Source organism: Leptopilina boulardi, unplaced genomic scaffold (genome assembly GCF_019393585.1).
Source record: "Leptopilina boulardi isolate dan_hultmark-lab unplaced genomic scaffold, ZJU_Lbou_2.1 LbouV2_266, whole genome shotgun sequence".
In the NCBI taxonomy this organism is placed as follows: domain Eukaryota; kingdom Metazoa; phylum Arthropoda; class Insecta; order Hymenoptera; family Figitidae; genus Leptopilina; species Leptopilina boulardi.
The window spans coordinates 404,444-420,571 of NW_026137825.1; the positions used below are offsets into that span (position 1 = coordinate 404,444).

The window sequence follows — 16,128 nt, forward strand, 5'->3', positions numbered from 1 at the left end:
TAACTTATTTTAATCTATTTGGAAACTTCTTTGACCCTACATAGAAACTACTCTGACCCTACATTGAAACTACTTTGACTCTAAAGTTAAGTTATTCTTAATATAAATTGAAACTACTTTGAGTAAATATAGAAAATACTTTGACCCTATACATTTAACCCACATTAAAACTACTTTAATCCTACATAAAAACTACTATGACCGTAGAATTAACTTAGTTTTAATCTAAATTGAAACTACTTTGATCTTACACAGAAACTACTTTGACTCTACATTAAAACTACCTATGACTTTATATTACAATTACGTTTAATCTACATTAAAACTACTTTGACTCTACATATAACGTACATTGAAACTACTTTGACCCTACATTAAAACTACTATGACTTTATATTACAATTACGTTTAATCTACATTAAAACTACTTTGACTCTACATATAACGTACATTGAAACTACTTTGACCCTAAAATTAATTTATTCCTAATCTAAATTTACACTACTTTGACCTTGCATAGAAACTATTTTGACTTTATATTAGAAACTACTTTGCCACTACGTTTAACCTACATTAAAACTACTTTACCCTTGCGTATAATAACTACTTTGACCCTATATGTTTAGCATACATTAAAACTACTTTGACCCTCCGTTTAACCTATATTGAAACTACATTGACCCTAACTTAACTTATTTCTAACCTAAATTAAATATACTTTTACCCTTCCTTTATCCTTCATTAAGACTACTTTATCCCTGCATAGAAACTACTTCGATCCTACGTTTAACCTACATGAAAACTACTTTGACCCAACATAAAACTACTATGATCCTGCTAAAGTTAACTTATTTTTAATCTAAATTGAAAGTACTTTGACCCTACATAAAAACTAATTTGACTCTACATTGAAACTACTATTACTTTGTTTTAAATACATTAAGACTACTGTAAACCCATATATATATATAACGTAAACATTAAAACTACTTTGATTCTAAAATTAACTTATTTCTAATAAAATTGAAACTAATTGGATCTAACATAGAAACTACTTTGCCACTACGTTTAACCTACATTAAAACTACTTTACCCTTGCGTATAGTAACTACTTTGACCCTATATGTTTAGCATATACATTAAAACTACTTTGACTCTCCGTTTAACCTATATTGAAACTACTTTGGCTCTAAATTGAAACTACATTGACCCTAAATTAACTTATTTCTAATCTGAATTAAAACTACTTTTACCCTTCGTTTATCCTTCATTAAGACTACTTTGCTACTACGTTTAACCTACATTAAAACTACTTTACCCCTGCGTATAGTAACTATACTTTGACCCTATATGTTTAGCATACATTAAATAACTACTTTGACTCTCCGTTTAACCTATATTGAAACTACTTTGGATCTAAATTGAAACTACATTGACTCTAAGTTAACTTATTTCTAATCTAAATTAAAACTACTTTTACCCTATACGTTTATCCTTCATTAAGACTACTTTGACCCTACTTAGATACTACTTTAACCCTATAAAGTTAACTTATTTTTAATCTAAATTGAAACTACATTTACCCCGCACATATAAACTATATACTTTGACCCTAAATATAAATGTTTCTATTCCTTTTGAACACTGTTATATATATGACCACTCCAGAGGTGACCTAATTATCATTTTTTGTTTATATTACTTGTTATTCATCATTAATATAAAACAAACTTTTTTTTGTTGAAAGCGCTGCTTTCCTTCTATTTTTATTATAATATATATATTCTCTTTTGCCTGTGTTGTTGTATATATGAAGTGCCACTAATTAAAATTCTGAGATTAATATTTTTACTATTACGATTTTAATTTTACTATTTTTATTTTTACTCTTATTATTTTTCATTACTATTATTTATATTTACAGTATATATTAATATACTATATAATTAATAAATATCGAAATTAACCACTTTTAGAATGAGACAAATTGACGGAATGATATAATAATAATAATAATAATAATAATAATAAAAATAATACTGTAATTATAAGTCAACGCTGAGAAATATCTCTTTAAGAGGAGAAAAAAAAAACTGCAACCTTTTCGAAGATTGATGTAATTAACTAAAACGCTTTCAACTTTATACTGTCAAGGATACTCGCGACGGACAAAAGAAAAGCTAAGATATTCAGATATAATTACCCTTAAGAAATAAACTAAAGAAATGAATTTAAAAAAAAAGAATTCCTATCTTCATCTTATATTAAATACATCATATTATTCTCTAAGTGAATTAAAATAATGAAAAAAGATTCTTAAAAAAAGGAGGCTTTTACATTAATTATTATCGTCAAAAAATTATAAAATAAATAACAAAAAAAAAGGATAAAAAATCTAGAAATTTTAATATATATATATAATAAAATTATATACTTTTATATTATATATATATTAAATTTTTTTTAGCTTTTTTATCCTTTTTTTTGTTATTTATTTTATTAACATCATATACTTTTTTTTATGATTTGTAACAAAAAAATCTAATTATTTATAGTTATAGTAATAATACTAATAATAATACTAATAATAATAATAATAATAATAATAAAAATAAAATAAATAATAAAAAATAGAATAAAAATAGAGTGTTAACATCATTTACCTATTAAATAGTAAAAATAATAAATAGTATAATTAAAAAAATTAAGTAAAGAATTTTAAAACATTTTTTTGTTTTGTTTTGTTTCATAATTATAAAAATAGAAATGAATCTTAAAATTTTCATTATATAATTCATATTCACATTTTTATTTTCTTAAGAATTTTTCTATGAATTTTTTATATTTTCTACAACTCTCATGAAATATTTTGATTGTATAAAACTGTCACGTATATATATATATATATATATATATTTATATTGCATACACATACACATATATATATATATATATATATATTGCACACGAGATTAAATATCGCTTAGATGGCAAAAGAAAATAAATGAAAAAAAAAATGAAGAGAAAAGAAAAAAAATCGGAGTAAGCGGCAACCACGCTCAGATTTTTCTCTTTTTCATTCTATTCCATTTCCCCTCTCTCTGGAAGCAGAGAAAAAATCTCAAGTGGTGGAGCGAGCGAACTGTAGAGAGTGAGTGAGAGAGAAAGAGAAATAAGAGAAAAAGAGAGTGAATATGGCAGGGGGAGTTGGGAAACAGCCTCTCGAGGACCGGTCGCCATCTTGCTTTTAAGTACAGTCAAGTACAGCACCTGGTGGTAAAAAAATATGTATTTCTTTATTTTAATTATTATTTTAATTATTATTATTATTATTATTATATATTGCAAATACAATTTATTTCGTTCAATTTAATACCAAATGAACATTTTCTTCTGCAAAAAATCTTTATCTGAAACAAGGATATATTTTTCAAGAGTAGCGGAAATTTTCCCTATTTTAATGATACATATTGCTGTTTCAGTGAAATTTATCGCTGTTTTAGGTAAAGGTTTTTTTTTCGTGTAGGATGTAGATTTTTTTAACGGGGGGGTGGGGGGTTAAATTAGTTTTGGTTCCAAATTTATGAGAGAAGATTAACTATTCATTGAAAAAAATTTGGTGCAGCAGCTGTTCCAAACGAAAAATTTCTATACAGTAGTATAGTAATATAGTCGTAGTAGTAATATTAGTAGTAGTATTCTTAATATTTAAATGATACTATTATTATTATTACTATTTATATAGAAGAAGAAAACCCTAAATTTTTGTCACAGTAGTTTTAACATATATATAATATATATATATTTTTTTTTTGGAAAAAAATAGTATTGAGATAAAAATTGAGAACTTGAAAATATCTCCTGAAGTATGTATATATATAATGGAAGCAAATTGAAACTTGATGTTATAATGTTTATGCGAAATTTTTTAATTTTCTTTTTTTTTTTACTTGACTGATTTTTCAAGTATACAATATATATATATATATATATATATATATATATATATATATATATTATAAGTAATGGAAGGCTCGTGTCGCAATCCTTATTATTAAAGTGACTCTTAAAGAAGATTTACATAGACATCTTGGAATGATTTTGAATAAATAGAAACGGCTACCGTACATATATATACTAAAGTGATGCTTCGAACCTTCGACCAACATTGATGAGGCCTCGCATCGTCTCCGCGCTCACAAGAGATCGGTATTAGTATTAGGCATGCCAAACAGAAGCTGAGCGTACCTGACAGGTCGTCCACTCAGCTGTATCAACATTGAGTACACGACATTCCTCTCCTGAATTTCGCTTCACTGTCTTGATGTTTTAACTCTATACATGTCTATATATATATTTTCGAATTTACGAAAGTGTAAAAAATACAAAAAAAAAAATACAGACGTTGGAAACTCAATTCTATATATATATATATATATATTTACGAGTGACAAGGTTTAAATCTCCCGATAATATTTGAATTTGCTTTGCAATTTGAATTCAAAAAAAAAAATTGTATTTAATATTGAAATGGAGTTGAAATATTACTGGAACTATTTTAAAACTACGTTGAACTTAATTTGAACCATTAACCTATATTGAACCTCTGTCTTAACCTTTCATTGAAAATATTTTTGATTTCTACATTGAAACTACTTTGAATCTATATACCTAAAATTTATGTTAAAACTACTTTGACCTTACAGTTAACTTATTTTCAACCTGAATTTATAAACTATTTTCAGCTTACAGAAAATCTACTTTAAGTGTAACTGAGATTTATATTAAAACTACTTTGACCCTAAAAAGTTAACTTATTTCTAATATCAATTTAAACTACTTTGATCTAACACAGAAACTACCCTGACCCTATACGTTTCACATACGTAGAAACTACTTTGGCTCTACATTAAAACTACTTTGACCCTAAAGTTATAGCTTAATTTTAATCAAAATTAAAACTACTTTGGCCATAAAGTTAACTTATTTCGAATCTTAATTGAAAATACTTTGACTTATCGTAGAAACTACTTTGACTCTACGTTTAGTCTACATTAAAACTATTTTGATCATACGTTTAACCTATATAATAAAACTACTTTGGCGCAATATATGTAACATAATATTTTTGACCCTAATACGTTTAACATACATTAAAAATATTTTATCCCTGCATAGAAACTGCTTTGACTCTACATAGAAACTACTTTAACCCTACATATATAACGTACATTGAAACTACTTTGACTCTAAAGTTAAGTTATTTTGAATATAAATTGAAACTATTTTGAGTAAATATAGAAACTACATTGATCCTATATACATTTAACCCACATTAAAACTACTTTAATCCTACATAAAAACTACTATGATCGTAGAATTAACTTAGTTTTAATCTTAATTGAAACTAATTAGATCTTACACAGAAACTACTTTGACTCTACATTAAAACTACTATGACTTTATATTACAATTACGTTTAATCTACATTAACACTGCTTTGGCTCTACATATAACGTACATTGAAACTACTTTGACCCTAAAATTAATTTATTCCTAATCTAAATTTAAACTACTTTGACCCAACATAGTAACTACTTTGACCTTGCATAGAAACTATTTTGACTTTATATTGGAAATTACTTTGACCCTACGTTAAACCTACATAAATACTACTTTTGATCCTACATAAAAACTATTATGGCCCTAAAATTTACTTATATTTTTAATCTAAATTGAAACTACTTTGACACCACACAGAAACTACTTTGACTCTACACTTATACTAGTTTGACCCTAAAGTTAACTTATTTTAATCTATTTGGAAACTACTTTGACCCAACATAGAAACTACTTTGTGTCTACATTTATACTAGTTTGACCCTAAAGTTAACTAATTTTAATCTATTTGGAAACTACTTTGACCCAACATAGAAACTACTTTGTGTCTACATTTATACTAGTAGGACCCTAAAGTTAACTAATTTTAATCTATTTGGAAACTACTTTGACCCAACATAGAAACTACTTTGTGTCTACATTTATACTAGTTTGACCCTAAAGTTAACTAATTTTAATCTATTTGGAAACTACTTTGACCCAACATAGAAACTAAGTTGACTCTACATTTATACTAGTTTGACCCTAAAGTTAACTTATTTTAATCTATTTGGAAACTACTTTGACCCAACATAGAAACTACTTTGTGTCTACATTTATACTAGTAGGACCCTAAAGTTAACTAATTTTAATCTATTTGGAAACTACTTTGACCCAACATAGAAACTACTTTGTGTCTACATTTATACTAGTTTGACCCTAAAGTTAACTAATTTTAATCTATTTGGAAACTACTTTGACCCAACATAGAAACTAAGTTGACTCTACATTTATACTAGTTTGACCCTAAAGTTAACTTATTTTAATCTATTTGGAAACTACTTTGACCCAACATAGAAACTACTTTGTGTCTACATTTATACTAGTAGGACCCTAAAGTTAACTAATTTTAATCTATTTGGAAACTACTTTGACCCAACATAGAAACTACTTTGTGTCTACATTTATACTAGTTTGACCCTAAAGTTAACTAATTTTAATCTATTTGGAAACTACTTTGACCCAACATAGAAACTAAGTTGACTCTACATTTATACTAGTTTGACCCTAAAGTTAACTTATTTTAATCTATTTGGAAACTACTTTGACCCTACTACATAGAAACTACCTTGACTCTACATAAAAACTACGTTTAACCTCCATTAAAACTACTTTTACTCTATATGCAAACGAACATATATTGAAATTACATTGACCCTACGTTTATCCTACATTAAAACTACTTTGACCATATACATAAAAATTTTTATGTATGATCAAAGTACTTTGATCCTATAATAGAAACTATACTTTGACCCCATATGTAAGTTTCTATACCTTTTGAACAATTTTATGACCACTCTAGGTGACTTAATTTATCATTTTTTGTTATTCATCATTAATATAAAACAAACCTTTTTTTTGTTGAAACGCCTCTTCTCTTCTTCTTCTTCTTATTAATAAAGTGCGCGACTCATTAAAATTCAGAGAGTTCCTGCAAAAAATAAAAATTACTTTTGGATAACATTAATCAGTAAAAAAAGTTTTTCAGCTTTAAAAGCCAGAAAATTACATGGCAACATAACCTAAAAAATGGTTTTTATTTTCTAAATTTGTCTCTTTCAGTCAAAATAACTATTTTACATATATGAGAAAAGTACTTTTTTAACATGTAGGAGTTAAATTTACAAAATAGAAACAATTTTTAGGTTATGTTACCCTTTGATTTTCCAGCTATAGTAAATTTACGTGTTGAAAGTTATTTTTTTTCTAACCTTAAAGACCGATAATTTTATTTTCCCTTCTTTTGTAAATATAGTCAAATATTAATCGCACACACTAATATAAAAATATAATAATTTATCTGTTATAGAGTTCAAGTTCGCCGAGACGTGTGGCAGTACCGGTTCTTGTTAAAGATGGTAAACCATGTGGAAGTGGTGGCGGTGGTAATGAGGGTAGTAGAGGTGGTCCATCGGCGGCACTTGCAAGTCCTGCACCCCATATGACAACAGCCTCAAGCCCTCATGGTACACATCATGCGGCGTCAGTCGCTCATCATTCAGTGGTTGGCGTAAGTCATGTAATGAGTTCGAGTCAAAGTCTACAGCATTGTTCATATTCAAGAACGGCGGCACAACAAACAATGCAACAACAACAACAGCCACAATGTAGCGCTTATCTACCATTACAAGGTAGGGCATGGTAGTGCGCGCCGTCCGCGGCGGGGGCAGCGGCCTACGCCAATCCCTCCGTCACTGGCCCCTGGGCCCTCGCCGCGGATCCAACCGCATGGTACGCCATACCCGAAGACAGTCCGTAAAATTGCGCCTTTTTTATTGCGTGTATATATATACAAATTAAGGTACACTTTTCTCTAATTTTTATTTTCTTTTTTCTTTTTTTAATTTTTAACTTTTTTTTCAATTTTTTATTGATTTTAACCCGTTGCCTGTCGCTGACGCATATATATGCGTAAAACTATAAAACTGGCCAAAAGTGCGCTCTTTACGCATATATATGCGCAACTTAAAAAAAAGTGATGAAAAACATCTCAAATATTTCTGAAACTGGTTACTAGGGGGATTTTTGGGGTCGCTGATTCCGAAGCTGAGGTTGGTTTTTCAAAATTCAAAATGGCGGATCCAATATGGCGGACGATAATTTGAAAATATGATACAATTCGCTTGAAAATGGTTACCCAGGGGTTTTCGGAGTCGCTGATTACGAATCTGAGGTCGGTTTTTCAAAATTCAAAATGGCGGATCCAATATGGCGGACGACAATTTGAAAATATGTTACAATTCGCTTGAAAATGGTTACCCAGGGGTTTTCGGAGTCGCTGATTACGAATCTGAGGTCGGTTTTTGAAAATTCAAGATGGCGGATCCATTATGGCGGAAAATTTTTCAAAATTGATCGGATTCGACTACTGAAGCTCGTTGAATTTAAAATTTTAAAAAACTAACATGCGATTCGTAATCAGCGACCCCAAAAAGCCCCGAGTACCCATTTTCAAGTGAATTGCATTATATTTTCAAATTGCCGTCCGCCATATTGGTTCCGCCATTTTGAATTTTGAAAAACCGACCTTAGGTTCGTAATCGCAGCTACCCTGAAAACTTTAAGATACCAAGTTTCATAAAAATGTATTAAAATTTTTTTTCAACACACTTTTGGCCCAAATAGTGGAAATCTCGTCGACAGTCAAGGGGTTAAAAAAAAAAATTTTAAGTATTTTTTATTAAAAACCTTTTTTTTATATTTCTTGAATTACACCTAATATATATACGTTTTCAAACTCGAAGAAAATATGACGAGAAATAATTCCTTGTTTTTTTTTTTGTTTACTTATAGTAATACTCGGTTAGGGTACGTCTACAATTCATTGGTCGATGGGGGGGGGGTCGTCATGGTAACGTATAAGAGTGAGAGAAGCAGAGAATGTTCTTTATTTCTCTCACTCTTATACGTTACCATGACGACCCTATATTTAGCCGCAATTATTGTATTTAAACGCAACTGCGCATGCGCGACGAGAACTTTCTTATTGGCAAAGAAAAAGCGCGCGTTTATTTGAAATGCTTTTTTTTTGAAAAAACGTTAATGAAGCAATATAAAAACATTTTCAATATTGAATTTAATTTTTTTTTCAGTTAATTATAATATTTTCTAATCAATGTTAATTTTCTTAACGTACTTAAGTATATAGTAAAAATAAATAACAATAATAATAATAATAATAATGTTACTAATTTTAGAAGGACTTTAGTTGCAAAAAAAAATTTAGGTTATGTTTATTAATAGTTGTACCTTGATTAAACGTTCGCTTTTAATTATGTAAAATTATTATTATTATTATTATTATTTTTATTTTTATTATTGTTATTATTATTATTATTATTATTATTATTATTATTATTATTATTATTATTATTATTACTTTTTATAATATTATAATAATAATAATTATAATAATTTTATAATATTATTTATTTTATTATATACTTAATAACGTTAAAAAAAATTAATATTAATTAAATTAAATTTTCTAAAATTATTTTTTGAGTGTTTTCAAGTGAATATAAAGAACATCTTATAAATTACAAAAAAAAACGAAAACCCGTCCTAGAAAATAATATATATATATATTCTATTATACATAAAATTTAAATAGTTTTCACAAGTATATATGTCGTAATTTAAAATAACTTTGAAGTATTTTCGAAAAAAAAATACACGGTCCATTTTTATATTTTGGATATATATATATATAAATAAAAAAAATATATATACGATTTTGTCAAATTTTCAAAAATTCACACGATGAAATTGTATTTTGTAAATATATAATACACACGCACTTTTTGACCAATATTTAAAAAAAAAATATATATATATACGCTTAAAATTTGAAATTCACTCAAAAATATCTAATTTTTCAGATTGGAAAAATTTTTTTTTTTATTTTGAAAAAAAAATAAGATTTTTTTTGTCAAAAAATAATTAATCAGTTAGTTAATTAAAATTATTGAAATTTTTTAATTTAATTTTCCGTATTTTTTTTCTCAATTTTATTGAAATTTTGAAAAAAATAATTCAAATTTTCCGTTTTTATTTTTCTTCGAGTTTGGAAAAATATATTTTTATTGGTTCGAATTTTCAAAATGGAATTTTTGGTAAAAGAAAAAAAAAAAGGAAATTAATTTTTAAATGAAAATGTCAATTCTTTAGTAATAATTGAAAAATCAATTTTTATGAGTAGAAAAAAAAATATTTTTTTCTTCTTTTTTCAAAAATTGAACCAAAATTATTAAAGGGAAATTCCATTTATATATATAAATATATATAGAACCTCGATTGAAAAAAAAAATAATAAATCAGCGTGCAACGCGTTTTACTGCGGCCACTCGATAAAAATAAATATGTAACATATATATATTCGATTTAAAATTCGAATATTATCGATGAGGCTCACAGTTTTTATAGAGAACATTCATTACACTTCTAGTTTTAATAAAAAAAAAATTTTTTTTTAAATATCGAAAAATTTTTGTAAAAAAAAAAATGAGAAAAAAAATGGAATTATTTCACTTTATTTTGTCAAGCGGAACCAAGTTCACTTCACAAAAGTAATTATTGTACATTTTCTCTACATATGTATATGACAGCAATTTTTTTTTTTTTTTTTTTTAATTGAAAAAATCTAGATGGGAAAAAAATAATTCATATACATCTCCATAAAAATGGAATTTAGCAAATTTTTTAATTAAAAAAAAAAAAAAAAAATTGATAAAAATAATTTTTCTATTTTGAGAAAAAAAAATACGAGTAATCCAATATAATTGGATTTTATATATATTTAATGAAATAAAAAATAAATCAGGACAAAATTATATAAAAATAGAAAATTTTTTCTAAAAAATTTCAAAATGTTTTTGTTTATATATATAAAGAAATTTTTTCTATTTCTATAATTTAATTATGGATTTTTTTATTGACAAAAAAATGGGACGCATGATTATGTTTTAAAAATATAGTAAAGAATTTTCATTTTATGAAATTTCCATTTGTCATATAATTATTTTTGAGACGAATTTTTATTTGTCCGAATTTTGCAAATAGCCAAACAAAAACAATCGATTTTGGCGCAATTTTTAAAATCAACCAATAACAATTTTATGAATAATTTTTGATTGGTTGATTTTGAAAATCGCGCCAAAATTGATTGTTGTTTCGGACATTTGCAAAATTCGGACAAATAAAAATTCTATCAATTAGAAATTCTGTTAAATGATTTTTCTGTTAAGTAAAAATTCTATACAGAAAAAGTCGATTTTGTGTAAATTATATCAAAATAATAATTTAAACAGATGAAATTTTATCTGAAAATTAAATTTTGTGCAATGAAATTCTATGCAGTAAAAAATTATTTAAAATGTCTATTTATGTTAAATAAAAATTCGAACAAATAAAAATTCTGTGAAGTGAATTTTTTGGTTATATAAAAATTTTGTATTATAGAAAATCGTTTTGATGAAAATTCTGCAAAATACTAATTTGAACAGATAAAAATTCGGCTCAAAAATAAATTATGACAAATGAAATTTTTATTTGTTTGAATTAGTATTTTGCGGAATTTTCATCAAAACGATTTTCTATATTACAGAATTTTTATATAACCAAAAAATTCACTTCACAGAATTTTTATTTGTTCGAATTTTTATTTACTCGAATTTTCATATTTAACATAATAGGCGCATTTTAAAGAATTTTTATTGGGTAGAATTTTTCATTGGATAAAATTTTCATTTTATTGTTACAGATGGATTTTGCATTTGTTCGAATTATTATTTGATTGAATTTCCATATAACCGATTTTTCATATTACAAAATTTCTAATTTGATAGAATTTTCATTTGTCCGAAATTGCAAATTTCCGAACAAAAACAATCGATTTTGGCGCGATTTTTAAAAATCAACCAATCAAAAATTATCCATAAAATTGTGATTGGTTGATTTTAAAAATCGCGCCAAAATCGATTGTTTTTGTTTGGCTATTTGCAAAATTCGGACAAATAAAAATTCTATCAATTATAGAAATTTTGTTAAAATGATTTTTCGGTTAAGTATAAAAATTCTGCAGAAAAAGTCGATTTTGTGGAAATTCAATCAAATAATAATTCGAACAAATGAAAATTGATCTGTAACAATAAAATGAAAATTCTATCCAATGAAATTCTACCCAATAAAAATTCTTTAAAATGCGCCTATTATGTTAACTGAAAATTCGAGCAAATAAAAATTCTGACAAATAAAAATTCTGTAAAGTGAATTTTCAGTTATATATAAAAATTCTGTAATATTGAAAATCGTTTTTTATGAAAATTCTGCAAAATTCTAATTCGAAAAAATATAAAATTCGGCTTAAAAAATAATTATAACAACTGCAAAATTCCATTAAATGAAAATTCTAACTAATGATTTTTAAAACATATTCATGCGTTCCAATTAGTTTATTTTTTGTCCAGATTTATATTTTGAAAGAGCCCTTGAAAATTGGTAACTTCCGTTAGTGGGTTGGAATTATGTTAATTTATAAATTATACGGAAAACCATATACACCGCAAATCTGTGACGTCAGATAGGAGGATCAATTTTGCAAAACGAACTCTCTCTCTCATTCACTCGAAAGTGGCCACTGTGCATAGTAATTTAGTGTGACACACTCGACCATTTATATAGCGCAAAACAGGCGAACCATGCGTCTCTCTTTGTATATATATACATATATAATTGTATACTACACATTTTCCATGTGAGAAAAGCCACAAAAACCGGCATAATTTTTCACGATTCACGGAGGGAAATTATAAAATCAAAAATTAATTTTTTCTTCCCTGTTTTTTTTTTAATTCTTTAATAATTTTAATTACAATTTTTCATAAAATTGGGAATTTTTAACAATTTTTTAAATTTATCTTTCAATTATTAAAAATTTTTTTTAATCAATATTTTAATCACATTCTGATTAAATAAAAAATAATTTTAAAAAAAGAATTTTAAAAAAAGAATTAAAAAATACATTTTTAATTAAACTTTTCCATTAATTATTAAAATTCTTTTAATTATTAAAAAAATTCTTAGAAAAAAAAATTAATTTTAGATATCAATATATTTAATGACAGAATTTTCAATTTTTGCAACACACAAAAAAAAATTGTATTTTAAAATTTTTACAATTTTTGTATAATTATAAAAAAAAATACCTAAAAAGTATTTTTTTTTCGCATAAAATTGAAAGGAAAAAAAAAACAAAATATGTCATATAATAAATATATATTTTTTTTTTTTTTTAAAAAAAAGGGAATCGTGAAAATATGCTGATTATAATGGCTGTGATAAATACGAAATCACACACGACAAAAATATTTGTAAATAATTAATTGATTATAATTGATAAAAAATAATTAATTTTTTCGGCGCCGTTCATCTTCGTATATATCACTATATATGTATACGAATTTTAATAAATTCGATATATATATATACGGTATTACTATAATGCGTATAACGTTTAGCAAAAGATTGAGCAGCACCTAGCGCATAATTATAACGATTAAAAAAAAAAAATAAATAAAATAAAAAAATTAAAATAACCACGAAAAACGTGGCCCACATTGATTATATATGATTGACAAAAATAAATAAATAAAAAAGATAATTAATAGTAAGTAGTATGTGATGGTGAAACAAAAGATACAAGGATTATTAGAGATATTATTATTATTATTATTATTATTATTAATATTATAAAGTTTTGTAAATACCGAAAAAGAGATATTAATAAATCGATACTTATGCAAATGTCAAAAAAAAAAAAAATGGTTTTTTTATTTTATATTTTACACTATCCGACGGCCGTCTTCCGTATTGATTTTTGTTAAACTGAAGAAAAACATTTATTTGATTTAAATAAATTTTTGTTACACTGAATCAAAAATTTATTTGATTCAAATAATTGGTTACTCTACTATTTTCAAATAAATATTTACTTGAACCGAATAAACATTTACTTGAACCAAATAAATATTTACTTGAACCAAATAAATATTTACTTGAACCCCATAAATATTTACTTGAACCAAATAAATATTTACTTGAACCGAATAAACATTTACTTGAACCAAATAAATATTTACTTGAACCGAATAAACATTTACTTGAACCAAATAAATATTTACTTGAACCAAATAAATATTTACTTGAACCGAATAAATATTTACTTGAACCGAATAAACATTTACTTGAACCAAATAAATATTTACTTGAACCAAATAAACATTTACTTGAACCAAATAAATATTTACTTGAACCAAATAAATATTTACTTGAACCGAATAATTTTTATTTCAATTAAATAAATTGGAATTAAATCAAAAAATTTCTGTATTCAATAAGTAAATAACATTTTAATCGATTCAAATAAAAATTATTTGTTTCAAGTAAATATTTATTTGACAATTATCAAGTATTTATTTGAATCAAATAAATTTTTTTTCACTATGTAAGTTTTCAATTTCCTTTTTATTAATTTCCCCTTCATTTTAATATATTAAAAATAATTATTTTAATATATTAAAAATAATTTAAATAACATTTATATTTATTTAAATTATTTTGATTTAATAATTTTCATATTTTAATTATTTAAATTAAATTAACAATTAATAAATTTTTTTTATATTTTTAAATGAAACGCATTTTTTTGTTTATTTCGTATATATTTTCCCAAAAAAAAAGAAGAATGGAAAAATAAAAAATTTTTTTTTATTAATTTGGTTTGATCGAGTGGATGCATTTTATTATATTCTATTTTTCGCGACTCCAATGTTGACGAGAGTAAATATATATATATATAATATATAGAGAAAATATGCGATGCACCAGACGCATATAATACTCTCTAAATCCTGCCAATCGAAAAAAAATATATATAGTATAGTCAAGAGCTTTTTCACGAGATGTTCCCGAATACAATTTTTTGAATCGTTCGTTGATGGAACTTACCATCAAATTTTATATATATATATATATTTATTCACAAGAGAAAAAATTTATTTTATATCCCACGGTTTATTCTATAAAAAAAATTTTCATATGTAATAAAATTGAATAAAAATTATTTTTATAGGTTAGGTATCATTTTTTTTTTGCTGAAAATAATTGATACTTAAAAAATGAAATATTTTTTGATAATTTAATTTTATTTATTAACAGAACGAGCTGTTTTGTAGCCGAAAAATTAAATATAATTATATTAAAATTATACTATAATTAAATATTATATTACAGATTATAATAAAGAGTAAAAATAAATAAATTATTTAAAAAAAAACTATAATTTTGATTATTAGAGTATTTAAATTTAAATTGAAAACGCGCCTTTTTCAGTAGAGTAATATTCTCAGCCAATCAACGACCAGTGGTCTCAGCGTCACGCGCAACTTCCAGTATAGAGAAATATTTTCAACCAATCAACGCTCGGCATTCACAGCTGAAACCTCTCCATCGAGTTTCCACTCATTGACATATTTTCAGGTTAATATTTCAGATGTTGACTCTTTGTGAAAATTAGTTAGCACGTTTTTTTGAAGAAGAAAAGGACTGGAATTTTGGTGAGTTTTTCTCAATTACTTAACAAAGATACCATCTCCCACTTTTTCCGGGCAGTTAAATTCCGAATATAACTCTGTTAATTTTCAGTTAAGTTCTATGAATCTCTATCAATATATATATATATATATATATATATATATCCTCTGTTTTTTTTTGCTTTTGTTAATTTTCTTGTACTTATCAGTATAAATTACTAGAAATATGCAAAGGGCCCGAGAAACTTTTGACCTTGAAAATTGAAAAAACGCTGTTTTTTGTATATTTTTTTTTATTTAGAAACAAAATTTTTTTTGGCTATTAAACAAATTACAAGTTTTTTAAGGTTAGGTTGCCATTGTCCCCACGCGTCAA

General features: G+C 25.2%; 1 protein-coding gene across 1 annotated transcript in view; it reads left to right on the plus strand.

Moving 5' to 3' along the window:
- LOC127281420 (homeobox protein Nkx-2.4) overlaps nucleotides 1–9,041 on the plus strand; it is a 43,992-nt gene extending 34,951 nt beyond the window's left edge. Inside the window, exon 4 of the mRNA XM_051305127.1 lies at nucleotides 7,472–9,041. Within this exon, the coding sequence (XP_051161084.1) occupies nucleotides 7,472–7,807 (336 nt within the window). The 3' untranslated portion in view covers nucleotides 7,808–9,041. The remainder of the gene's footprint in view (nucleotides 1–7,471) is intronic.
- Nucleotides 9,042–16,128: the final 7,087 nt, after the last annotated feature.